The 27,958-nt window shown below is 42.5% G+C and overlaps 1 protein-coding gene across 1 annotated transcript in view; it reads left to right on the top strand.

Annotated features, from left to right (window-relative positions):
* Window positions 1-26,168, top strand: part of map1b (microtubule associated protein 1B) — a 106,023-nt gene extending 79,855 nt beyond the window's left edge. The window contains exons 3-7 of the mRNA XM_033018700.1: window positions 874-956; window positions 7,126-7,266; window positions 9,092-15,023; window positions 20,382-20,620; window positions 23,262-26,168. Of these exons, the coding sequence (XP_032874591.1) occupies window positions 874-956; window positions 7,126-7,266; window positions 9,092-15,023; window positions 20,382-20,620; window positions 23,262-23,417 (6,551 nt within the window). The 3' untranslated portion in view covers window positions 23,418-26,168. The remainder of the gene's footprint in view (window positions 1-873; window positions 957-7,125; window positions 7,267-9,091; window positions 15,024-20,381; window positions 20,621-23,261) is intronic.
* The last annotated feature ends 1,790 nt before the right edge of the window (window positions 26,169-27,958 follow it).

Below are 27,958 nucleotides of genomic sequence, written 5' to 3'. Positions count from 1 at the left end.
CCAAACCCTTGTCCTAGATTTCAGGCCCCATTGTGTCCCCCCCCCCTCCCCATATTTTAAAAGCGATTTCCGCCCATGCTTTTGGCCCACCGAGCCAGTTCCGACCAGTGATCACCTGGTACACTAGTCCTATCCTCCACACTAGGCACAAATTACAGAAGCCAATTAACCTAAAAACCTGTCCATTTTTTTAATGTGGGTGGAAAACGTAACACACAGAGAAAACCCACGTGGGTTGCCAAGAATTGTTACAGTTAAGAGTATATTGCCTCTAGGGCCGGTGGAAACAGAATCACTCAAGGAATTGGATACATACTCGAGAAGAAAAAAAATCACACAGCTGTGTGGAATGAACTGAGGAGATGGTCGTAAAAGGAACAGTAGTGCCTTAGTGGGCTGAATGGTCACTTTCCATGCTGTGACAATTCTATGGTTCTATGTACCAATTCTATGGTTCTATGAAATATGCATTCTCCTTCAATGTTGCTATGCCTGTATTTAACTTTGATGGGCACTGAACATATCTGAGCACTAATAAAGGTTAATTATCCAAAGTCCACTGGATTATTTTGATTTTTATTCACACACGTTTTTAATGCAAAGGCTCTGTTGCAGATTTACAGTGTAAGGCTATCCCCCCCATTGCACACTAATTAGTAGAAATCTATGTCAAAGCCCCATGAACTATTTGCTCGAGGGTTGTATTTAAATAATAAACAATGTTATGTCAACGTTAAGTAATGGGACTAACATAACCTGTGATGAAAATGTTCAGTTGAATGTTCTGCATTACATGCATTGGAATTCTTTAATAGGCAAAGCATGCATTTAAATTTTTTTTTTCAAATTCCTTCACTTTTCCCCCTTAAATAGGCCAGAAAATCCTTCACCACAGAAGTGATGTCTTGGAAACTGTTGTCCTGATCAACCCTTCAGACGAGGCAGTGAGCACAGAGGTAAGAGATCAGCAGGACGCAGACAGATGGCGGGGAGCACAAGAGGGCAATGATAAGGAGCACTGAAATCTAACACTGATTAGGCCGTGCCGCAGATTGCCCCCTGTGGGGGTTTTAGGTTGAAAATAATGTGTCACGCTGTGCGGGTCATGCTGCAGTGGTGAAATGAGAGACCGGACGGACATCATTGGGATCAATCTCATCATGGCAATTTGAAAAATATGAATTCAGTTTTAGAAAATCAGCGTGTCTAAAAAGACTGCAAGCGTGATAATGAAGCAAAAGAAAACCATCGAACCAATAGAACTATAAAGCACGATATTTCATTTAATCTTCGGAACATGCAACCTGAGACAGACACAAAATGCTGGAGTAACTCAGCGGGTCAGGCAGCACGTCCGGAGAAAAGGAACAGATGATGTTTCGGGTCGGAATCCTTTAGACTGAAATATAGTGGCAGCGGGGGGGGGGTACTGGAGGCAGGAAAAAGGCCAGAACAAATCAGGGCCAGCAACAGGTGACCTCAGGAAGGGTGGAGTCCTTAATGGAGCATTGTTGGCTGTAGAAAATGTACTAATGAGAGGGATACAAGGATGAGAACGGTGGAATTAGTAAGCCGACTATAAAGGGGGAATGGTATGCAGGAGTTACTCAAAATTAGTGAAATCAATATTCATACTGCTGGGTTGTAAGCTGCCAGCTGTGAAATATGAGGTGTTGTTCCTCTAATTTGTGAGGCCACATGCAGATGCTGCCTGCCCTGCTGAGTTACTCCACCATTTTGTGTCTAGCTTCGATATAGTCCAGCATCTGCAGCTCCTTCCTACATGTGATAATGAAGCATTTGGTTTTATAAAACATAATACAGCGTAGGAATAGGCCCTTTGGCCCACAATGTCCCATATGCACGGCAGATGCAGTATAATGTCGATAAATGTGAGGCTATCTACTTTGATGGCAAGAACAAGGAGGCAGATTATTATCTCAATGGTGTCGGATTATGAAAAAGGGAAGTGCAACGAGACCTGGGTGTCCATGTACACCAGTCACTGAAAGTAAACATATAGGCACAGCAGGCAGTGAAGAAAGCTAATGGCATGTTGGCCTTCATAACGAGAGGATTTGAGTATAGGAGTAAAGAGGTTCGTCTGCAGTTGTACAGGGTCCTGTTGAGACCACATCTGGAGTATTGTATGCAGTTTTGTCTCCTAATTTGAGGATGGACATTCTTGCTAGTGAGGGAGTGCGGTGTAGGTTCACGAGGTTAATTCCCGGGATGGCAGGACTGTCATATGTTGAAAGATTGGAAAGACTTGGCTTGTATTCACTGGAATTTAGACGGATCTGATAGAACCATATAAAATTATAAAAGGACTGGACAAGCTAGATGCAGGAAAAATGTTCCCAATGATGGGCGATTCCAGAACCAGGGGCCACAGTCTAAGAATAAGGGGAGGCCATTTAAAACTGAGATGAGAAAAAAATTTTCACCCAGAGAGTTGTGAATTTGTGGAATTCTCTGCCACAGAAGGCAGTAGAGGCCAATATACTGGATTAATTTAAAAGAGAGTTAGATAGAGCTCTAGGGGGCTAGCGGAATCAAGGGATACGGGGAGAAGGCAGGCACGGGTTACTGATTGTGGATGATCAGCCATCATCACAATGAATGGTGGTGCAGGCTCGAAGGTCCAAATGGCGTCCTCCAGCACCTATTTTCTATGTTTCTATGATGCCAAGATAAACTAATCTCATCTGCCTGCACATGATCCTTGTAGTTTATACTCCCCTAATCCAGGCAGCATTCTGGCAAACCACTTCTGCACCATCTGTTAAGCTTCCACATTCTTCCTGCAATGGGGCAACCAGAGCTGCATGCAATACTCCTCATTTGTTGGTGTTGTTACTAGAAAGGGTGCAATATCTATGAAATTCTCAGTTCCCTACTTGAAAACTCTGGATGAAATTACTGAGTCCTTACTACGTTTTCATCTTGTGATGTTCCCACAGGGGGCGGCACAGTGGTGCAATGGTAGAGTTGCTGCCTTACAGCACCAGAGACCCGGGTTCAATCCTGATCTCGGGTGCTGTCTGTACAGAGTTTGTACATTCTCCCTGTAACCTTGTGGGTTTTCTCCATGTACTCTTGATTTCCTCCCACATTCCAAATACGTGTAGGTTTTGTAGGTTAATTGGCCACTGTAAATTGCCCCTATTGTGTAGGACGCAATACTGGGATAACATAGAACTCAACCTATGTTTCTCCAGGGAAAACATTCCAAGTTTATCCAATCTCTTTTTATCGCTGATATTCTTTAACCCAGCCAATATTCTAGTAAAACTCTTCTGCACCCTCTCTAGAGCCAACACATCCTTTCTGCAATGGGGAGACATGATACTCCAAATGCATCCTTACCAAAATACTATAAAGCTCCATCATGACTTTCCGACTCCTATACTCAATGCACCGAATGACATAGGCCAGCATACTATATGCTTTCTTTGCCACTCTATCTACTTCTGCTACCACTTTTAGAGAGTTGTGGACTTGGACTCCCAGATCCCTCTGAACATCAATGCTATTAATGGTCTTGCCATTAACTGTATACCTTCTCTTTACATTCGACATCCCAAATTGCAACATACACTTACTAGGATTCAACTCGATCTGCAATTTCCTTGTCCATATTTGTAATTGACCTTTATCCAGCTGTGTACTTTGTCAGCCTTGCTTACTGTTTACAACTCCACCAATGTTGGTGTTGCCTGCAAACTTACCAACCATCCCATCAACATTTACGTCCAAGTGGTTTATATAAATGATAAACAATAGGATAAACAGGACAAATCCCCGCAGAACAGCACCGGTCGCTGATGTCCAGCTAGAATAACAGCTTTCCACAACCAACACCTACAATAAAACTAAGTTTAAATCCGCTGCCTTCTACGGGCAAGCCAGTTCTGATTCCAGACCACCAAGTCACTGTGGATCCAATTCATCCCTACCTGGATCAGCCTACCATAAAGGACTTTGTTAAAGGCTCTGCAAAAATCTATACAGACAACATCCACTGCCCTCATCAATCCACAAAAAACTCAATCAAGTTAGTAAGACATGACCCGCTGCTTACAAAGCCTTACTTAACCCCCTCTCATCCAAATGCATGTATATAATTTCCTAAAGAATCCTCTCCAATAGCTTACCTGGCATTGACATGAAGCTCACCGGCCTATAATTCCCTTGGTTATCTCTACTTTCCTTCTCAAACAAAGGACTAAGATTAACTACTCACCAGTCCTGTAGGACCTCACTTGTAGCTAGAAAGGTTGCAAAGATCTCCGTCAAGGATCCTGCAATCTTCTCTCTTGCCTCAATAACCTGGAATCCCATCGGGTCCTGCGGATGTATCTACTATATTCAAGACACCCAGCAGCACCTCCTTTTCCTTTTTGTCCAAAATCATATCCTCTCTGGTCATACAAGATTCCCATCCCTTGCCACCTGTCTTCCTCCTCCTCAGTGGCACATGCCGATCCTGAATTCTGGAGCAGCTGGTCTTTAAGTCACTTCCACATCAGATGTGGACTTACTCAATAACTGCTGCTCGCAATTTACTTTTCCTACCTCCTGCCTAATAATGTTGTGATCTGCCTTACCGCAATTTAGTACTTCTCCCAAGGGCCAGACTTATTTTTATTCATCTTAAAACTTATGGGGTTTTGATTCCTGTTCCAGAATAATGTTCCACATAAACACAGTTCACCTGGCCATGATCGTTTCCCAATACCTGGTCCAGCATGATTCCTCCATGAGTTGGACTATCCACACACTGTATCAAGGATGGGGCAGCAAGGTGGCACAGCGGTAGAGTTACTGCCTTACAGTGCCAGAGACCTGGGGTTGATCCTGCTATGGGTGCTGTCTGTATGGCCACATAGGTTCCCCCTGTGCCCATGCAGGTTTTCTCTAGGTGCCCCAGTTTCCCCCCACACTTCAAAGACGTACAGGTTTGTAGATTAATTGGCTTTGGTAAAAATTGTAAATTGGCCCTAGTGTGTACTGTGTCGTGTGTGCTAGTGTAATGGGGATCACTGGTCAGCACGGACTCAGTGGGCCGAAGGGCCTGATTCACTAAACTAATCTAAAAGATACCCTCTTAGATATACCAATAAAGCAATTTAAAATGATTGTCTGAATACTCAGTACATAGTCCCCAATTCCTTAAATATGACTTCAGATGTCACAATGAGAGCATTTAGTGTATTTTGAGATTTTAAAAATCGAGTCTGTAATTTATCCCATCAGATAATGCATAAAAAGAAGTTTAATTTGACACCTAATTCACTTTCATATCTTCAGTATTAAAAATGTTATGGCCATTTTCATACTCGGAAATTAGCATCTTGTTCCCTATTGCTTTTCCATTGACTTAACACAATAGCTGTGATCTAGGACAGTCAAAAGCCCATAACTTTCTTAAATGAAAATTTCAGTTATTATAGATTGGAGCATTCTGAAACAAATATAAAACATCTTACTTGGATGACCTGAAATTAAAGCATATAATTAGTTAATTACCTAATTGTAGCTAATTACAAAATTGACCGTTGTGACGGAAATAGTAATAAACACCCAGACTGTCTTGAAAATTCAAAAATGTGATATTCTCAAGATCAGAACTTTAATATTATCGTATTATATGCTGTAAATCCGTAACAGATAGGTAAATAAATTACAATTTCCAGCAATAGACCAAGTCTTTATGGAGAAGATCAGTTGCTACCTGGTACATTGGCATATCATAATCAGTAGCATCATCATACTCCTCAGATTGTAACCAATAAGCAACTCTGTACACATTGTTTTTCCTCAACTTTTCAATTTTGGCATTGTGAACTACAAGTTTTTACTCTTCAAACCACACATGACATGCCTTTCTACCCACTACTTTCCCCATTAACAATGTCCTGTAGATTCCATTTCTTAAGAAAAGGATTTAAAAAAAAAAATAGCCTAAGTATCCAAATAACAAACTAATCCCATTCACACAAGAATTCACAATATAGCATGATTTTTAAATCTCACTGTCATGAATTTATATGCCAGATGGAAGGAAGTTAATGTTTAATTCCCATAAATTAATCTAGAAACATCCACTCACTATAATTAAAATTATTATTTTTTTGCACAATACATGGGACTAAAACTGATATTTAGTCTAAAAATATTGTCTATGGGTAGACAATAACACAAAATATAGATGATTTAGATGCTCTTGTGACATGATTGTCCAATAAAAAGAGCATTTAAATCATCTTGCGAGTGGGTTTTTCTGGAACGCGATCGATTGGAACGTTGCATTTGCGGTGAATTTGAACCTCATGTTGGCAGGAAAAACACTGCCGGTTCGTATGGGGCCCAAATTACACTTTCACAAATGAAAATTAGATTAAAGCCATCCCAAGAAACAAGTTTATATGTAAAATAGACGACTTGTCCCCTGTTTTGTCCCCTTCATGCGATCCGTCCCGTTGTAGGCATTGAGGGTGTAGGAAGTCGCTTTTTATTTTAGTGTAATTATTGAATTGTCTCGCGATTAAATAAATGTAAAAATCGGGAACGGAAGTCCGAACGATTGTTCTTCAGTGGCGTAGTAGCCCGAGAAAAGCCGCCTCCGATAAGCAGGAGAAAACGGCATTTTAATCCCCCCACCCTCAAAGCGCCAAAGTCGAGCACACGGCCTGTGGCAGAACAGCAGCGCCGCTGAAGGTAAGTATTGTAACATCGCTATTTAGTGCAATTAAATTCAGTCCAGTTAAATCCTGAGTTTATGGTACAAATTCAACAAAATTGCCCTTCTGAAGAAGGATATCAAGCCAAGAAGTCACCTATCCATGTTCTCCGGAGATGCTGCCTGACGCGCTGCGTTACTCCAACACTTTGTGGCCTTTTCCCCTCAGAGTGAGGTGTTCTAAGCACATCCTTATTACTGGAGCCACATGGAACTGCAGATGCTGCAGTCTGAAGAAGGGTCCCAGTGCAAAATGTCACCTGTTTTAATCCTATGTAAAGATCAACCGACATGAAAAACTCAACTCAGGGATGGTCTTTGTAAATTGCACCTTGAAGCTTTTTGCCCGACATCTTTAAGCCATTGTGTCCTTTCCTCAGGTACGCCTGATGATCACAGATGCTGCCCGTCACAAGCTGCTGGTGCTAACTGGACAATGCTGTGAAAACACTGGCGAGTTGATTCTACAGTCTGGTTCATTCTCATTTCAGAACTTCATTGAAATTTTTACAGATCAGGAGGTAAGTGAATGTATGCTTACCACGTTGCCCCTGGGCCCCCAGCAGAACCTTGCTGCCTACCAGGCTTGGTTTGAATGTTGGAGAGATGTTATCAACTTGCTAGATCGTTATCTACCATGGTAAATGTCAGCAATTGCTAGGAGCAGGTATTTAAGCAAAGTTGTTGCTGATGAAGTTTATATTCTCAAGAGTCAAGAGTAATTGTCATGTGTACCAACAATGGAACAATGAAATTCTTACTTGCAGAAGCATAGTAGACCTACAAACACAGTACTCTTAGATAATATGTGGAAAACAGAAATTCAATAAATTCACAGCCATAATATTAATGCAAGTGCATAACCCCAAAAGCCCTCAGTGCAACCAAAAACATTTCACAGTTCATAATTGAGGTTGGTGTTTTGTAGTGCTCAAGAGCCTGGTTCATAATTATAGGAGCAGAATTAGACCATTAGACCCATCAAGTCTACTCCGCCATTCAATCATGGCTGATCTATCTTTCCCTTTCAACCCCATTCCCCTTCGTTTTCCCCATAACCCCTGACACCAGCACTAATCATATTGGTCGTTGGGAAGAAGCTACTCTTGAAACTGGTGGTCACAGTTTTAAGACTTCTCTACCTTCTTCTCAATGGTAGGAGTGAAGTGAGAGTGTGGACAGGGTGATGTTGCTCTCTGCCATCACGTTGAATTGGATAAATAGGCAGTTTTGTTTGTGCTTGTGGATTTATGCTTTGCCAAGTAGAAGTTCCACAATGTCTTGGACTAATTTTAAGAATTGTCTTTAAAAACATAGATGAGACCACTTGAACTGCCTTGTGCAAAAAACAAACTACTGGAGTAACTCAGCAGGCTAGGCAGCATCTGTGACGGGAAATCTGTGAAGCCAATGGGGAGTTTGTACGTTCTCCCTGTGACCGTGTGGGTTTGCTCTGGTTTTCTTCCACATTCTAAAGATGTACAGGTCTGTACGTTAATTGGCTTCTATAAGTCACCTCTAGTGTGCAGGATGCGAATCTGGGATAACATAGAACTAGTGTACGGGTGATTGTTGGTTAGCGCAGACATATAATGGTATATGGACACAGTGATCTGTTTTGTAGTCAATGCCTACTATGTTCTGTTGTGCTGAAGCAAAGCAAGAATTTCATTGTCCTATCAGGGACACATGACAATAAACTCACTTGAACTTGAACTTGAACTTGGTGGGCCGAAGGTCCTGTTTCCATGCTGTATCTCTAAACTAAAGGTGTTTCAGTTTGGGATCTTCCACAGACGCAGAATGAGTTCCTCCTGCTTTTGATTTTTGCTTAAGATTCAGAATGTCCCTTGGGTCTCCATGTAACTGTCTTGTGTTTAATTAGTTCACCTTTATAACTTCATTTTTCTACAGAATGTGAGATTTCACATTACAACAGCGTTAAGTCTCTAATCACCAAGTGTTCTACCTGCTGATGTCTAGTTAGTAAGGAAACAGTCTTGATATATGCATGTATGTAAAACCACCAAACACAAAATACATGTTGTCTACATATTTGTCACTGAATGTGGCTGACCAGATAGAATTGGGACTTTTCTTGAAGTGAAGCGTTGTGAGACTAGTTATCTCTGTAATTAAATTACATATAAATTGGGAATTAGCAATTGAAAATATTCACATATATTTTGGTAATGGAAGCAGGAATATTTTATTTTTGCCTGATGAGTATTCTTGTGATTATAATTCATTTGGCAAAAGTGGCCCTAATGCCAAAATAATTGTGTTAACTGAGGTCTTTCACTAATCACTGCTAATTATTGTATTTTTTTTAAATTCTGCTGTCAGATTGGAGAACTGCTAAGCACCACACACCCAGCCAATAAAGCCAGCCTCACATTATTCTGCCCTGAGGAAGGCGACTGGAAAAATACAAACCTGGAGAAACACAACCTGCAGGACTTTATCAATATTAAACTGAACTCAGTCTCCATTTTACCAGAAATGGAAGGACTTTCAGAATTCACAGAATACCTATCAGAGTCGGTGGAAGTCCCGTCATCCTTTGACGTGTTGGAGCCTCCGGCATCTGGAGGCTTCCTGAAGTTGTCGAAGCCTTGCTGCTACATTTTCCCCGGTGGGAGAGGGGACTCGGCCCTGTTCGCCGTGAACGGGTTCAACATGCTTATAAATGGCGGTTCAGATCGCAAGTCTTGCTTCTGGAAACTGGTTCGACACTTGGACAGAGTCGACTCGATTCTACTCACCCACAATGGGGCAGATAACCTGCCCGGGATCAACAGCCTGCTGCAACGCAAGATAGCGGAGCTGGAAGAGGAACAGTCGCAAGGATCCACTGCCAACAGTGACTGGATGAAGAATCTCATCTCACCCGAGCTGGGTGTTGTCTTTCTTAACGTCCCAGAAAACGTGACAAACTTGCAGCCTAATTTCCGAGTCAGGAGAAATACCGAAGAAACTTGCCTTACTGTCCAGTACTTAAACAAATTGTCTATAAAGCCAGAACCCCTCTTTAGGACTGGAGGGAATACCATTGATCCAGTAATACTGTTCCAGAAAATGGGTGTCGGGCGGCTAGAGATGTACATTTTAAACCCAGTGAAAGGGAGCAAAGAGCTACAATTTTTCATGCAACATTGGTCCAGCAACAACCAAGCTAAAACTGGACTTGTTTTGCCAAATGGCAAAGATGCAGAAATTTCATTTCCATACTTGACTTCAATATCCTCTCTGATTGTATGGCACCCTGCCAACCCATCTGAGAAAATAGTCCGAGCTCTGTTCCCAGGAAATGCTCCACAGTACAACATTCTGGATGGATTAGAAAAGCTCAAGCATTTAGACTTCTTGAAACACCCAATGGCAACTCAAAAGGAGCTTGTAGCTGGTTTGGCTGCCCCGACAGTGAAGCAAGCCAAGATGAAACAACACAGTGACGGTAAGGAGAGTCTCAAATCCAACCCCAGGCCATCCGTTGGAAAGGGAGTTAAGAAGGACGTCAAGGAAGAAACACCCGAGATGACAAAATCCTCTGTTAATCACCAAGAGGCTGTTATTGGGAAGCCTCAGAAGGTGGAGAAGAAGGAAAAACCTATCGTTAAGAAGGAACGACCCAGGTCAGAATCGCAATTTAAGCTTGAGGAGAAAGAAGGGAAGGCTAAAGTGGAACCGGCTAAACAGGAACTCGAAGAGAAAACGCAGAAAGACGAGAAACCAAAGTCTGAGAACAAACCAAAACCGTTGAAGGAAAAAATCGCGAAGAAGGAGGTTAAAGCAAGGAAACCCGAGGAGAAGAAAAAAGAGGAAAAGGAAGCGAAAAAAGAGATTGCCAAGCCGGAGGCAAAAGAGGAGAAATCTGTCGTCAAAAAGGAAAAGGTGAAAAAAGAGGAGAAGCCTAAAAAGGAAGAAGTAAAAAAGGAAGTAAAGAAAGATATTAAAAAAGAAGTGAAGAAGAAAGAGACACCAGTGAAAGAGGCAAAGAAGGAAGAAAAGAAAGAAATCAAAAAGAATGACAAAGATGTCAAGAGAGACGTGAAAAAGCCCATTAAGGAAGTTAAAAAAACTGTGCCCGCAACAGAGGCCAAGAAATTGCCAATTAAGCCCAAGGTGGAAAAGAAAAACGAGACAGGCAAGAAGGAAGATGCTGCCGCAAGTAAACTCAAAGGAAAAGCAAAACTAAGCAAGAAAGAAGCCAAGGTTGAAACTGCAGCTGCGGCAGGAGTTGCTGTAGCAGCGGCAGCTGTAGCAACCGCAGTAGTAGCAGCAGCTGCTGCAGTTACAGAACTTGAGATCGAACGATCACTAATGTCCTCACCAGAAGACTTAACAAAGGACTTTGAGGAACTTAACAAAGAAGAGAAAAAAGACACCCAGGTACCTCCTGTGGCAGTAGAGAACTCCATGCAGGATGAAGTGCAAGCGGAAAAGATAGGCCTCACGATTCACAGAGATGCTTTAGATATCGATGAATCTCCCGATGAAGGAATAACAACTACTGATGCCGAAGGTGAATTTGAACAATCTCCTCAAGAGTACATTGAGGCTGAAAATAAGGAGACCTTAGAACGATTTGAGGATGAGGGCGCAGCTTTTGAAGAGTCCTCCGAACCTGGAGACTATGAAGAGAAGGCAGAGACCGAAGATGTTGATGAGCTAGCAGGATCAGTGGACAAGATGCTTCCCAACAAAACTGTGCTGGAGCACGTTGCTAGCGGAGAGAAAGCTGAGGCTGAGGACCTCGAAGCAGAAGAATTGATCGAAAACGAGGAACCAGTTGATGTTGACGAGATGGCAGAGAAAGAAGAGACTGAAGATTCGGAAGTGGGAGATGATCATAGGGAACGGGAGGATATGCTTCTTGAAAAGGCTGAGACTGAAGAAGAGGCAGAGGATGATGACAACAAAGTAGATTACAGCAAAGAACTGTATGAAGAGAAAGAGAGATGTGAGGTTAAAAGCACTGAGGTGAATAAAATCCCGTCTCCCAATGCACTTCTGGATAAATTCTCTGCACTTCATTCTTCGATCATTGATCAAACAATGTCTATTCGTAATGAGACAATACCTACTGATTTTGAGAGTGAAACAACAGCCTCTGATGAGGAAGTCCACGATGAGCCCCCTGAAGAATTTACAGCTACGTCTGGCTTTACTCAGTCTACGATTGAGATTTCTAGCGAGCCCACCCCAATGGATGGAATGTCCACACCCAGGGACATAATGAGCGACGAGCCCAACAATGAAGAAACCGAGTCTCCAACTCAGGAGTACGTTAGCGTAATAAAGTTTGAGACAACTGTCATTTCACAGAGTCGTGAAGGAACCAAGCTTTCTCCCGTCCCCGACACTTACAACGGGTTCTCATTAGAAATTACAAAAACCGATGTGACACAGGGCGAGGATTACCCAGCTTCTGCCTCAACAATATCTCCTTCATCTTCCTTGGAAGAAGACAAGTACTTCAAACCACCACCAGCCAGCATTTGTATTCCGAAACGTGAGGAGTATGAGAAACAGGACGAATTGGAGCTTGAGAAGCTAGAGAATCAAATAAAGGCCAAATTAAGCCCTGCAAGGAGTCCAGCTGAATCATCACCACAATCTCGGACACCATTAAGTGATCGTAATATCAACTTTGATTTGACTCCATCAGAAATCAAGGCATCCGCTGATCTTCCACCTTTGGAACCTGAAGTGCCAGGTGATCATTGTGCAAGTCCTGAAGAGAAAACGTTGGAGATGGCATCACCCATGCAGTCTCGAACGCCCAGTGCTGGTCACACCCCATTTTATCAGTCACCAATAGACGAGAAAAACAAAGTTCCAACTGAGGTAACGACAAAGTTCCCGGCGCCCATCATCATCGAGACGGATGACACGAAGGTGGATGAGACCAGTCCGAGGTATAGTCCGATGGACGAGCCGGTACCTGATTCGGAATCGCCTGTTGAGAAAGTTCTGTCTCCACTGCGTAGCCCTCCAATGTTGGGCTCCAGTTCTCCCGTCGACAGCTCTCCCAATGACGGAGAGGAGTTCCCAGTGCAGTTCCTGGAAGGTGCAATGGAACTCACGAGTGACAAACTCAAGCTTCTGTCCTCACCCCGACTCTATCCATTCAATGAACTCCCTGCCGCCCACGACAAAGAACAGGCAGCCGACTTCGAGTTGTTGACTCCCAAAGACAGTTTCAGCCAGAAGCGGAAACTGGAAGGAAGCGCCACCGGTGCGTTTGTGTCGCTGGGCCCGTTCGAAGCGCATAAAACCGGAGGTGAGCTCTCCCCGACATTAGTGGACATCAGCCAGATTGGGTCCGTTAAAGAAGACAGCAAAATGTCCATCTCTGAGGGAACCACGTCAGACAAGTCAGCTACCCCTGTCGATGAGGTGGTGGCAGAAGACACTTACTCTCACATCGAAGGTGTTGCTTCAGCTTCAACAGCATCCCTGGCCACAAGCTCTTTCCCGGAGCCCACAGCTGACGACGTTTCCCCCTCACTGCATGCAGAAGTTGGCTCTCCGCTCTCAACTGAAGTAGATGAATCTCTCTCCGTATCTGTTGTGCAAACGCCCACCGCATTCCAAGAAGCAGAGGTGTCTCCTTCCAGAGAGGACTGCCCGAGGCCCATGTCTATTTCCCCTCCAGAGGTCTCTCCAAAAACGGCAAAATCCAAAACGCCCGTGCAGGAAGTCCACTCTCCCGAACACTCCACAATGTCCGTGGAGTTCAGTCAGGAATCTCCCGAACAGTCTTTAGCTTTGGACTTCAGCAAGCAGTCTCCTGAGCAACCCTCCTTTAATGCCGGCTACCACCACATAACCGAGAATGGACCGACTGAGGTGGATTATAGTCCATCCGACATTCACGAAACGGGATTCATGCATCACGTTCTGCCCGCGCACGAAAAACCATTCTACTGTCAAGATAAGGACCATCTCCAGTTTGGTTCGGCGCCACCGACAGAGGCGTCTCCAACAACTTTGTCTGCTCGCACTCCTCAGACAAGTTCTCCACTCCAGGAGGAGTTTGGTGTTTGTACCTCCCTCTCATCCGCCATCTCCTCTGCAAAAGCCATGATTGACGGGGAGACATTATTGTCAGAGAGGCTCCCAGCCCCCTGTTCACCACGGACGACTTCCCTGCTGCATGAAAGGGAGGATTTACAGATGTTTGATGTTTCTCAGCCTCTCTCACTTGCGAAGGACGTATCTCACCTTCACAGTTCCGTTTCTCCCGCCGCACGTCTCGGGCAGGAGAAATCTCCATCGATATTTTCTTCTTCAGAGAAGGTGGCGGCTGTGTATGCGACACATTCATACCAAGAGTCTTCCTTCACAGGAAGCAAACATCCAGCAATGCAAATGGACGTTGAAGAGATGGAGACATTCGCCAGCAAACAAGATAAAGTCAAAGAGGTTTACGAGGTTGAAGATGGACCTTTCACATCCAGAACAGAGGTTCAACATGGCGCTGATAAATGCTTTAAAACTCCTTCTCCATTCAAGCTCAATATGGCTGATCTCTCCCCTTCTTTCATCAACCCAAGCCCCTTAGAATTTTTTGAACAAGAAGATGCCCTTAACGACGCCCTTGTGGAAAGGCCCTTGACCCAAGGTGGAGATGCTCAGCCTCCGCCTGGTGGGAAGCAGCAGGCACGTCAATGCGATGACACTCCAGGCACGTCCATCAGTGAGTCAGCTCCTTCACAGACTGATTCGGATTTCCCCCCCGGGACGGAAGAGTGCCCTTCCATCACCGCGGATGCTGCCTTAGACTCCGAGGACGAGTCCGAGACCCTTCCGACGGACAGAACCCTGGTTCACCGGCAGATGGACCCCCCGCCTGCTCTCTTAAAGGACCCCAGCCCGCCTCCCCCGCACCCTGGCGTGTGCATGGTCGATCCCGAGGCACTGCCCATCGAGCAGAACAATGCCAAGGCTGATAAACCTTTGAAGAAGGAGGTGAAGGAAAGAACAAAGACTAAAAAGCAGGTCATGAAGACAAAGTCTTCCTCTCCTTCCAGGAAATCTGACAGCAAACCAAAGCATCCCAGTGCTCCTTCCCGAACAAACGTGCTCGCGTCGGCTAAGGAAACCGCCGATAAAACTGCAAAATCAGCTTCTCCGAAGAAGGATTTGGTGGAGAAGAGCTCCAAAACGAGCACCAACCCAGAGGTGAAAGCTGCTCGAGGTGATGACAAGGAAGCAAAGAATGCGACTAACACCACCAACTCAAAGTCTGCACACACCACTAAAAGCCCAGGTAAGCGCCTTCCCCCTTTACCTTGGTTATGGTCTGAGTGCAGGTAGATGGGACTAGGGGAGAATAAGTGTTCGGCACAGACTTGAAGGGCCGAGATGGCCTGTTTTCCGTGCTGTAATTGTTATATGCTAATATGGTTATAATCCTGGCAGAAACTCACAAGAACTTTATTCAATTTCTCAGCAGTTTCTGCCAATCACTGAGGTTACAATAGAAAATATTCCACTTTTATTTGACTTTAAAGACAAATAAAAAAAACAAGAATGCGCTAAAGTACAGGATGCTAGTTAACACAATAGTCATAGAATCATACAGCGTGGAAATGGGCACTTTGGCCCACTTTCCCACGACGACCAACATGCCCCATCTACACTAGTCCCACCTGCCTGCGTTTGGCCCATATTGTTCTAAATCTATCCTATCCACGTACCTGTCCAAATGTTTCTTCAACGTTGCAATAGTACCTTCTCAACTATCTCCTCCGGCAGCTTGTTCCATAATCCCACCACCCTTTGTGTAAAAAAATTGCCCCTCAGGTTCCTATTATATCGTTCCTCTCTCACATTCAACCTATGTCCTCTGGTTCTCGATTCCCCTCCTGTGGGCAAGAGACTCTGTGCATTCACCCTAGCTATTCCTCTGATGATCTAATGCACCTTTATCCTCCTGCACTCCAAGGAATAAAGTCCCAGCCTGCTCAACCTTTTCCAATAACTCAGGCCCTCGAGTCCTGGCAACATTCCCGTAAATGTATCCTGCACCCTATTCAGCTCAACAACATCTTTCCTCTAACAGGGTGACCAAAATGGTACGCAGTAAATGTGGCGTCACCAATGTCTTGTACAATTGTAACATGGCCCCCCAACTTCTGTCCACAATACCTTGATTGATGAAGGCCATATCCTAACTGATGTTATACAGCTCTTTGATTTGTTTTGCTTTTTGACATAAATAAACCACTGATGAAAAAGCTCAGGACTCCACTTGTTAGGAAAAGACAAACTTTTCATGATTTTAGTCATCTTTATTCAAAATGGCTGAAATATGATTTTGCAATCAGCAATATGAGGCAGCGAAACTTTGTGTGAATGACAAAACATCTTTAATCATACATTTGTAATAGACCCTGCATCATTTTTAAGGAACAGACTATATAAGCCATGTCCGTAGGGAAAAGTCTGTTCATTCAGTCTCGGGGCATTTGAGAAGAAATTCTTGTGGGAAATTTGTGAAGCCCATTTAACTGAAGAGACCCTATCAGAGGTGCAATGACTGCAGATCTTGGCGCTAAAAGTTCACTTCTAGGAAGAATTAGAGGAGATTCACAATTTAAGCAACCTTTGTACAAAAGGCATATTAGACAATAGACAAAAGGTACAGGAGTAGGCCATTCGGCCCTTCGTGCCAGCACCGCCATTCAATGTGATCATGGCTGATCATATTGGACAGATATTAAAATTAAGCGAGAGATAATTAACATTTTAAAAGCAAAACCTTATTGAGGAAATTGTTAATAATCTTCTAATAAGGAGAGTAGATCACGCAAATAAAATGCAAATTACAATAGACAATAGGTACAGGAGTAGGCCATTCGGCCCTTTGAGCCAGCACCGCCATTCACTGTGATCATGGCTGATCATCCTCAATCAGTACCACGTTCCTGCCTTCTCCCCATATCACCTGACTCCGCTATCGCTTTAAGAGCTCTGTCTAACTCTCTCTTGAAAGCATCCAGAGAATTGGCCTCCACTGCCTTCTGAGGCAGAGAATTGCACAGATTCACAACCCTCTGTGTGAAAAAGTTTTTCCTCATTTCCGTTCTAAATGACTTGCCCCTTATTCTTAAATGTTTTATTAAATGTTCTACGATGATGACTGCAATAAAATGTCCTGAGCCAATTATCCAATTTTAATTGCTCATTGTTTAAAAGCGAACATGTAATAAGAGGATAAGAAAATAAAACAAGCAATGGGCCTTGTTTCTACATTTTCCTTGTTTCTACAATAGAACCTACAGGATTGAACTTTTAATTGAACACGGAGAAAAAATGGTGGATTTACTTTTAATAATTCCCAATGATGCTGAGCATGTAAATGACAAAATGCTTCTAAGTGAACATTTTTAAGTTATGGTAACTAATTTGCCAACTCTTCGCGACATGTTGCCTTTGCACACCCAGGCCCTTAAGCAATATACAACATAAGTTGTAGAGCCTTGGAACCCAAATCTCTGGTCAGTGAACATACTGATTAATCTGCAGGCTTGATTCATTGTAGGATGATGGGACCATCAAGCAGAGAAGGCCACTCTGTCCATCAGTTTTGTGCCAGCCTAGCTTTTTGAAAGTTCCGTACCTTTTGCCTGGCAAAAAGTTAAAAATACTTCAAATACTTATCTAATTTCCTTTTGAAAATTGCTAATAATCTTCCTCAGCATTCTAAAATGTAAAACAAAATATCACAAGAAGTAAAGCTGCAATCACTGCAAGTTAGACAATAGACAATAGGTGCAGGCGTTAGAAGCTAAAAGGCTGATACGATTGAAGTTTTCAAGATATTAAAGTAGAGAAAAAACATTTCTGTTGATTGGAGGGATCTAGAACTGAAGGTACAATGTAACAATTGAGACCCCTTCCTGGAGAAAAGGGGGAAAAGAAGCAATGTTCACACTAAGGACCATATCATTTTAGAATTGTCTTCCAGAAAGGAAAATTGATGCAGGATCAATCATTAGTTATAAATCCAAGAGTTACATTTTTGATAACCAAATACTTCCAGGGATAAGCAGCAAAGATAGGGTTATGGAGATGGGTTAACAATCTGCCATCAACTCGTAAAGTGGAGAAATAAGCTGAAGATTTTAAATTGCCTTTGTTCTATTCTTCTTGCTATCTATATCATGGACTGCCTATACTCAGTATAGAACATAGATAATAGGTGCAGGAGTAGGCCATTCTGCCCTTTGAGCCAGCACCGCCATTCAATATGATCATGGTTTATCATCCAAAATCAGTACCCCGTTCCTGCTTTTTCCTAATATCCCTTGATTCTGTTAGCCCTAAGAGCTCTATCTAACTCTCTCTTGAAAACATCCAGTGAATGGCCTCCACTGCCTTCTGTGGCCAAGAATTCCACAGATTCACAACTCTCTGGGTGAAAAGGTTTTTCCTCATCTCAGTCCTAAATGCCCAACCCCTAATTGTTAAACTGTTACCCCCTGGTTCTGGACTCTCCCAACGTTTGGACCATTTTTCCTGATAAAGAGGGTTGATCCAGGTCAAGACTATTCTAGCTCCTATTATCAGCAAATGCTGCTGCACTGGCTATGAACGAAACCATCCTTTGTGTAAGTATTTTTAAAGCAGAATAAATGCTCTGTGAAAAAACTGCCTTAAGAACTCAATCATTGCATCACCATGCACACAGGAGGCCAGTTATTCTTTCAAGCCAAGATGTTTTTTGGGGGTTTTTTTTGCATCCAGTTACCCCATTCATTGGATTATTCCCTGAATTTTTATTTAATTCATGCACCTATCCATTTAAAAAAAAATTGAATGTCATGATTACATTTGCTTTCATTATTCTTTGAGGCTGCAAATTCCTGGTTATTGCCATTTTCTTCAAGGGCACTCACCCGGGAATTTGATTTTCCAAGCTGTAGAATCCCTTTTTCACACTGTAATTGATATCTCGGCATTTCTAATCCACTTCAACATGCGAGGCAAAAGTTGGTTTTGAAATAAACACAAAGCACATAGAAACATAGAAAATAGGTGCAGGAGTAGGCCATTCGGCCCTTCGAGCCTGCACCACCATTCAATATGATCATGGCTGATCATCCGACTCAGTATCCTGTACCTGCCTTCTCTCCATACCCCTTGATCCCTTTAGCCACAAGGGCCACATCTAACTCCCTCTTAAATATAGCCAATGAACTGGCCTCAACTACCTTCTATGGCAGAGAGTTCCACAGATTCACCACTCTCTGTGTGAAAAATGATTTTCTCATCTCGGTCCTAAAAGACTTCCCCCTTATCCGTAAACTGTGACCCCTTGTTCTGGACTTCCCCAATATCGGGAATAATCTTCCTGCATCTAGCCTGTCCAACCCCTTAAGAATTTTGTACGTTTCTATAAGATCCCCCTCAATCTTCCAAATTCTAGCGAGTACAAGCCGAGTCTATCCAGTCTTTCTTCATATGAAAGTCCTGACATCCCAGGAATCAGTCTGGTGAACCTTCTCTGTACTCCCTCTATGGCAAGAATGTCTTTCCTCAGATTAGGAGATCAAAACTGTACGCAATACTCCAGGTGTGGTCACACCAAGACCCTGTACAACTGCAGTAGAACCTCCCTGCTCTTATACTCAAATCCTTTTGCTATGAATGCTAACATACCATTCGCTTTCTTCACTGCCTGCTGCACCTGCATGCCTACTTTCAATGACTGGTGTACCATGACACCCAGGTCTCGTTGCATCTCCCCCTTTTCCTAATCGGCCACCATTCAGATAACAGTCTACTTTCCTGTTTTTGCCACCAAAGTGGATAACCTCACATTTATCCACTGTATGTGCAGGGTGTCTATAGTAATCCTTTTCTCTAATACATGGCCCCTCGCTTTTTGTGTCATGTGTTGCAAAAATGTTCATCTAAGCAAAAAGTTTGAGAGTCTCTGCCTTCTCCACCCCCAGTGAGTTCTAGATTTCAGCCAAACTTCAAATGAAAAAAATGTCTTTCCCGCAAACCCCTCTAGATCTCCTACCACTGACCTTAAACCCGTGCCTTCCTAATTTGACACCACTGCCAAGGAAAAAGGTTCCTTGCGATCTACTTTATCTCTGCCCCTCAGAGTTGTATATATCCCTCTCAGTGTTGTCATCAAAGATGAACTCTTGTGCCAAATGTGTAGATAAGATGCAGATGGCTGATAAGAACAGTTGGGCACAAGAAAGCAAGGGATTGTTGAGCAGCCAGCATCTACATGAGCAGTCAAAATATCTGGGAAGGAACTGCAGATGCTGGTTTATACTGGGAATAGACACAAAGTGCTGGAGTAACTCAGCGGGTCACTCATCATCTCTGGAGAAAAAGGATGGGTTTTCCATCCATAGATGCAGCCTGATGCTTTATGTCTATCTACATGAGCTGTGCCTTAAGGAGCAGAAAAAAAGACATTGGGGAATAGCATTTAATTTTGTTATCTTTGCTCAGCCATTGAATTGTTGTCTAGCTGGTTGCTACACTGAGTCAGTCCACAATATGGCCTCTGGTGGGTGTGAAAGGTGGATGTGGAAGGGCAAAGGGGCAGATTTTCTCAAGGGGAACTCATTTTTGCAATGAATTCTTTCTCTCGAAGGTTCCAGCAGCAATAAGGCAGCGAGCGTGCCGTCAGTGCCTTCTGGACCTCCAGTGTACCTTGACCTGGTGTACATTCCAAATCACTGCAGTGCCAAGACTGTGGACGCCGAGTTCTTCAAGCGAGTGAGATCTTCCTACTATGTAGTGAGTGGAAACGACCAGGCAGCTGAAGAACCCAGCAGGGCTGTTCTGGATGCCCTCCTGGAGGGCAAGTCTCAGTGGGGCAGTAACATGCAGGTAAGGTCACCAAATCCTTCTTTCAGAATTTTGGCCATTTTCAAAATACAGCAAAATTGTACTGGTTCGCCACCGATTTTCCGGCAACTAGTGGTCCAGCACCTCCTTTAATCTGTAGAAAATTATGAGCGCGCTTGAAATCCCCCCAGGAAGTCCCCCTGAAAATGTAGTGCCTCGAGCGGGCGAGGCGGCCAATCTCAACCTCATCGGGACCCCCACGGCTGATCGGCAGATTAAATTTGGCGCCTGCGGCCGGTGCTTTGGTTCTCTGGCCCGGCCAGAGCCAGCAGATCCTTTCCCTTAGCCGACATTCATAGCAAAAGGATTTGAGTATAGGAGCAGGGAGGTTCTACTGCAGTTGTACAGGGTCTTGGTGAGACCACACCTGGAGTATTGCGTACAGTTTTGGTCTCCTAATCTGAGGAAAGACATTCTTGTCATAGAGGGAGTACAGAGAAGGTTCACCAGACTGGATTCCTGGGATGTCAGGACTTTCATATGAAGAAAGACTGGATAGACTTGTCTTGTACTTGCTAGAATTTAGAAGATTGAGGGAGAATCTTATAGAAACTTACAAAATTCTTAAGGGGTTGGAAAGGCTAGATGCAGGAAGATTGTTCCCGATGTTGGGGAAGTCCAGAACAAGGGGGTCACAGTTTAAGGATAAGGGGGAAGTCTTTTAGGACCGAGATGAGAAAAACATTTTTCACACAGAGAGTGGTGAATCTCTGGAATTCTCTGCCACAGAAGGTAGTTGAGGCCAGTTCATTGGCTATATTTAAGAGGGAGTTTGATGTGGCCCTTGTGGCTAAGGGGATCAGGGGGTATGGAGAGAAGGCAGGTACAGGATACTGAGTTGGATGATCAGCCATGATCATCATGATCAGGCTCGAAGGGCCGAATGGCCTACTCCTGCACCTAATTTCTATGTTTCTACATCCGAGGCTGACTTAACGGGCTGGCATCTCGGCCCTCGGCCGTGTAAGCGGACACTTCCGGTAGAGTTGGACTCCTCTGATAAATGGATATTCCTGAAAGGCACTGAAACCAAGGGTGCTGGAAAATCAATGGTGGACCTATAATATATTTTTATTGTCGTGTTTCCTTGCACAGGTTATTGTGCTATTTCGCACTGGATTTACAACAGTATGGTTCAACAGAGCCTGTTGCAAAGCAAAATGTCCCAAAGCACTTCCAATCTATCCCAGGCAGTTTCCTCTGCTCAATCTTCCACCTTGTGTATTAGACATCTCCACAGAACTGGAAACCAAACAAATGCAGGAGAGCCTGTGAATCAATAAGAGGACTGCCCGCCCACCTGACATGAGCATTTATCCATGTTTCCTGGCATGCCATATTTGTAGGATAAGCTGTACCAGGTGTGGAGTTCCCTAATGTACAAGCTGGAAGACTGAACAGAGGAAATAGCCCGGAAAATGATTGGAAGTACTGGAGATAGACACTAAATGTTGGAGTAGTTCAATGGGACAGGCAGCATCTCTGGAAAGAAGGAACGCGTGACGTTTTGGGTAGAGACCCTTCTTCATACTATACTGGAGCTTCCCATCCCGATTAACAGGTCAGAATATAGACCTGAGACCTGATATAGACTCTGAGTTTAATTTAGTTTGGTTTATTGTCACGTTTGCCGAGGTATAGTGAAAAGCTTTGGTTGCATGGTAACCAGTCAGCAGAAAGACAATACACGATTACAATTGAGCCGTCCACAGTGTACAGATATATGATAAAGGGGGAGCCTAACTTGCACTAGCCTGGTATACTTTGAAGGTCAATGTCTGCACTACAGTCAGAGAAGCTGTATGCACACAGTCAATAAGTCTTTCCAGACCTGGGGAGTTACTCCAACACTTTAGGTCCTTTTAACCTTTGACAGCACTGGGCCTATACTTGCTGGGGAAACCTAATTGAAATGTACCAAATAATGAAAGGCTTGGATAGAGTGGATGTGGAGAGGATGTTTCCACTACTGGGAGAGTCCCGGACTAGAGATCATAGCCGCAGAATTAAAGGACTTTTTTTTAGGAAGGAGATGAGGAGGAATTTCTTTAGTCAGAGGGTGGTGAATCTGTGGAATTCTTTGCCACAGACAGCTGTGGAGGCCAAGTCAATGGATATTTTTAAGGCAGAGATAGATAGATTCTTGATTAGTGCAGGTGTCCGGGGTTATAGGGAGAAGACAGGAGAATGGGATTCGGAGGGAGAGATAGATCAGCCATGATTTAATGGCGGAGTAGACTTGATGGGCCGAATGACCGAATTCTACACCTATCACATGACCTTTCTGATCTAGAAACATAGAAAATAGGTGCAGAAGTAGGCCATTCGGCCCTTCGAGCCTGCACCGCCATTCAATATGATCATGGCTGATCATCCAACTCAGTATCCTGTACCTGCCTTCTCTCCATACCGCCTGATCCCTTTAGCCACAAGGGCCACGTCTAACTCCCTCTTAAATATAGCCAATGAACTGGCCTCAACTACATTCTGTGGCAGAGAATTCCAGAGATTCACCACTCTCTGTGTGAAAAATGTTTTTCTCATCTCCGTCCTACAGCTGAACTCCATTGAATAGAGGCGGAATGAGTAGGTTCACCGTTGTGTTTTTTGTTCTGGATTACAGGTTACCCTAATTCCAACCCACGACTCTGAAGTAATGCGGGAATGGTACCAGCAAACCCACGAGAAGCAGCAGGACCTCAACATCATGGTGCTGGCCAGCAGCAGCACTGTGGTCATGCAAGATGAATCGTTCCCTGCATGCAAGATCGAACTGTAATGGGGAGTCCCACAGAAGCGGAACATTCAGCCAGTTGTTTAAGGGGAAGCACTCAAGTGGAAATTTAAAACAAAAGAGGAAAGCAGATGTAACTCAATGTCTGCTGAATACTGTACGATAGATTTGTTATACAGGTCACTAGGGTGTAACACTTTCCAGACTATTTCGTTCCTATGCTGAAGCAACATTTTCTTATTCTTAAAAAAAAAAATACAGGGTTTAAAATACTTGGATCTGTCATACCCTGAATCCATCGATTTGTGGTGTGGGTAATATTGATTCCAACTTATTTTCTTTGTTTAGACAACATTGCAAATGGGCAATCTTTACCATGGTAAAAAATAATCGCCATCTCTAACAGCAGTAGTTTTGAAGTGTGAAATGTAGCTTTTTGATGATCATATTGTTGAGGCCAGACCATATAATACTCTGAACTCCACATGGAAACACTATCTTTCACCCATCCTGGACTCACGAGTATTTTGAACCCTATTCACGTAACCAGGCGATCCCCTCCCACACAAATGCAGAAATATTTAACTAAGGCATGTTTCCTGTGTACCAGCTTCTTGACAAATTTAATTCTGCATATGAACATGGCATATTGCCATTAAGCCTTGATAAAACTGCATGCTTTAAATCATTGACAGCTAATATACGTAAGCAGAGACCAAAGGAGTTGGGAGTACACATACTAGTCATTTTGCCTTAGACAGTGACTTGAATGTAATGTGATCTAGGTTGCACTTTTTTTTTTAAATGGGAAGTGAATAAGGCAAACAACAGGCAGTGAAGGCCAGCGTAGGACGGTAGTTTTGAGAAGTACTGTTATTTGTGTGTGTGTGTGTGTGTGTGAATGTGTCAGTACTTGTAAACAACAACACGATTTCCCTGATGACCAGTCATAGAAGGTGTTCAAACGTGACGTACACTTTTTTGATTTCAGAGGTAGTTGTTGATAAGAAGCACAGGTACAGATGGAATTGGATATGGAGAAAAAAAATCACAAGTGTGCAGAAAGGTTTATTTTGTTTTTGTTTTGCTTATGTGACATATTATTGGTAAGTAGCCTTCATTCTGTTTAAATGACTTAGTTTCTACTTTTCATCCAAAAATAGCAAAGTAAAGGTTCACTTGTTGGGTGCATTATGTTGACTGAAAAAGGGTGTGTTTTTTTTTGTAACTGGCGAAACTATTGATCATTTATAGTTCTGAGCATTATCTTTTTAGGGCCGTATTTCTAACCTGTATAGCTTTCCTTTAACAGTACTACATCCAAGTTTGTATCAGTCTGGTATTGTGCAGTCACTGGAGTAATTCTGTTAATAATGTACAGCTCAAATCTGAATTAATTGTGTTTTAATTCACATTTGATAAAGATCCAACAGTGGAACAATAGTTTATATATCTTCTCCAACGTGTTGTACCTGCGAAGCATTTATAAATTATAAAAGATGAATTTATCTGGAACATAAGTTCCATTTACTTGTGTCGTGCACTAGACTAGTGAACAGAATCAGAATATTTGGGTCAATGATATAGTGGTTGAAAATATTGGATCAGTTGTAGCTTTAACATAAATTAAAATGTGTGTGCATCTGTTTGTTTCGTGTTACTATAATGATAAGGACTGATTAGCTAAAGACAAAAGTAGTGCTCAACAAATGGCCGATATTTCAAATCAACATTATTTCCAACAATTGTTGTCGTTTATCAGCTTTTATTTCTCGTTGTATGATTGGAGTCCACATCAGCCATTTAGGGAACTGAGATGAATGCAAATTTCCTCTTTGTAGATCATGATTTTAATTCCTTCTCCTGAATCTTTCCTGGAAAGCCCAGCAAGTGACCTCGTGTATATTTTTGAATGCTATATTTTTGTTTGAAGAATGTATTTGGTGTATATTTTAGGAAATATATTTTGTTTATTGAATTTTTGGGGAAATTGATTTTATGAAAATCTGAAGTGACTAAACATACAAATGAAATACAGTGGTTCTGTTTTACTCTGATGCATGGTAGTGTAGTGTAACACTCCATGTTACAAGGTGTGAATGTGCAGCGTTAACGATACTCTGAAACCCATTATTTTCTGATTTGTTTTGATTAATTTTTGTATTCTTACTTTTTCAAGGCTTGCAGTTTTCCTGTTAAAGACCCTTTTTAACTGGGCTGTAGAATACCATGTCAATCTTGGTGATAGGATTGTAGTTTTTTTTAATACCAAAAATAGCAGTAGTCTGTGCTGTGAAAAATTGCGTACTTGTATCTCCAGCCGAATCTGCAGGATCAGTAATTGCATTGAATTGAAACTGGTATCACGTGTCGTTCATATTTATTGATGCTTTGTTGAGATCTTTGGATTGGATTCAAACACTATGTCCTTCGACAAGTGTTGAAAGGCACTCACACAGTGATGCAGGGCACCATCAGCCAGACTTCCAATAGGGGTTGCCACTCACACACACACGTGGACCCTCACTCATTTACATAATGGAATCGTTTCCATGACATGTAACAATTGATCAGTGCGCGAGGTTAGTGAAACGTTATTGACTTTTTGGGTAATTCATTATATCCGATTGATCCGTTGTTCTCTATTGTGGTTGCAAAAAAATATCCACTGTTGGATCTAGTAATTGAGCCTTAGTCGGGAATTAGATGCCATTTGACCCCACGGATTGTAACTCTGCCAGATGTACAGCTGCTTTCCCATGGATATGACCTCATTTTTGTATTGTATGTTTTTTTTAAAAAGAAAGCTGATTATTTTATTTTTAAATACTTTTGTGAACAAAAGTGTGATGCGAATTAGTTTTAACAGAAAATGAAAGCACGTTTATGTTTGCACTGGTTTTGTTCACAGCTTTCCTAATATGGACGGGCTTCTTTCAAATCAAACTTCATTGCTCTAGAACTTTAGACAGATGAACTTTTGCAATATTGCATATGTATTATACAGTTTAGTAGTTGTAGTATTTTATTTGCAGATGTTGCTCCAGATCGTTTATTTGATAAGCATTATTGAACACATGGTTTTAACTTATTTGTCTTTGTTATTTTAAAAACACCCTTTTCAATTTAGCTTATAATTAATGCTAACAGTAATTTTAAATGCATTTATAGGCATTTGTTTTGTAACAGTATAGATTATCGGTAACTAAATTCAAGACTGTACTTTTAAAGGACAGACTCACCCTAATTCTAATAGAAATTTAAATTGTCAATGACCATGTATTTGAGAATTGGTTTGTTTGCACTGCTAAAAGCTGCTGATGTTGGAAACTGGGTGATGTTGCTCAGTCATACTGCTCACGTTCACTGCACTACAGGGTAACAGAACTTAGCTTCCAGGTAATTATGCTGTAAGGACAAAGAGAAGCCCCTGATATTTGCGCTGATCACGATTTTCTTTTAAATCGATGAATGAAGCATCAAGCCACTCTTGCACATCTTCTGTCAGCTAGGTCATGAACAATTGAGTGTAGGTTTGGAGCAGATAGTAGGTAGGGAGGGAGATGTGATGGCTGAGGAACAGTGATGGTGAAATAAGAGATAGTAAGGAGGGAACGTTAAACATCAATTATGTCTCAAAGCCTTTTTCATCTGCTTTCTTCCCTTATGCTCACTACACACAGAGTAACAATTATAGTCTTACAGCGTAAAAACAGGTCCTTCAGCCCAACTTGCTCACAGCGGCCAACATGTCCCAGCTACACTAGTCCCACCTGCCTGCGTTTGGCCCATATCCCTCCAAACCTGTCCTATCCATGTACCTGTCTAGATGTTTCTTAAACGTTACGATAGTTCCTGCTTCAACTACCTCCTCCGGCAGCTTGTTCCATACATCCACCACCTTTTGTGTGAAAACGTTATCCCTCAGGTTCCTAGTAAATCTTTCGCCCCTCACCTTAAAGCTATGTCCTCTGGTTCTTGATTCCACTACTCTGTGCATCTATCCGATCTATTCCTTTCAATTATTCCAGGATTTTAAAACTAAATTCTAAAACTTCAAGGATATGGTCAAAATGGCCTGTAACATTGGAGAGCATCATTAGCACCACTGCAATTGATCTGAAGAATGTCAGCACTGATTTTGAATCCTCTGGTTTCTTGATGCTAGTAACTTAGTAGCATTCAAACAAGTTGGAACAAGAATATTTTTCAAGATTTAATTCCACTATAACCTATAGCTTTCTGACTACAAAATTAGTAATTGCAACATCAAAAAAGCAATTTATTTTTTTAAGCTCCTTTTCTAAAAGAATGGCTTTTTCAAAGCTGTACAGCCACAATGGGCGTACTGACCTTCTGTGCTGTATGGTCCTAGTCCAGAATCAGTGGTTGCAATTAAAAACATTGTCGGAGAAACATTAATGTGAATGAATTTGTAACAAATGTTTCGGATAAATTACCTTTCCCTGTACTTCTATAAATCCATAATTAAACCACGAGCAGTTAGTTGTGCTATGATAGAGTAAGTACTGTGAGAATGTGCATGTGGCATGATGTTTATTGGTGTCCCTGTAGAAAATGTTTTG

This window comes from Amblyraja radiata, chromosome 3, assembly GCF_010909765.2.
Source record: "Amblyraja radiata isolate CabotCenter1 chromosome 3, sAmbRad1.1.pri, whole genome shotgun sequence".
Classification (NCBI taxonomy): Eukaryota; Metazoa; Chordata; class Chondrichthyes; order Rajiformes; family Rajidae; genus Amblyraja; species Amblyraja radiata.
This window is presented reverse-complemented; position numbering and strand designations above follow the sequence as displayed.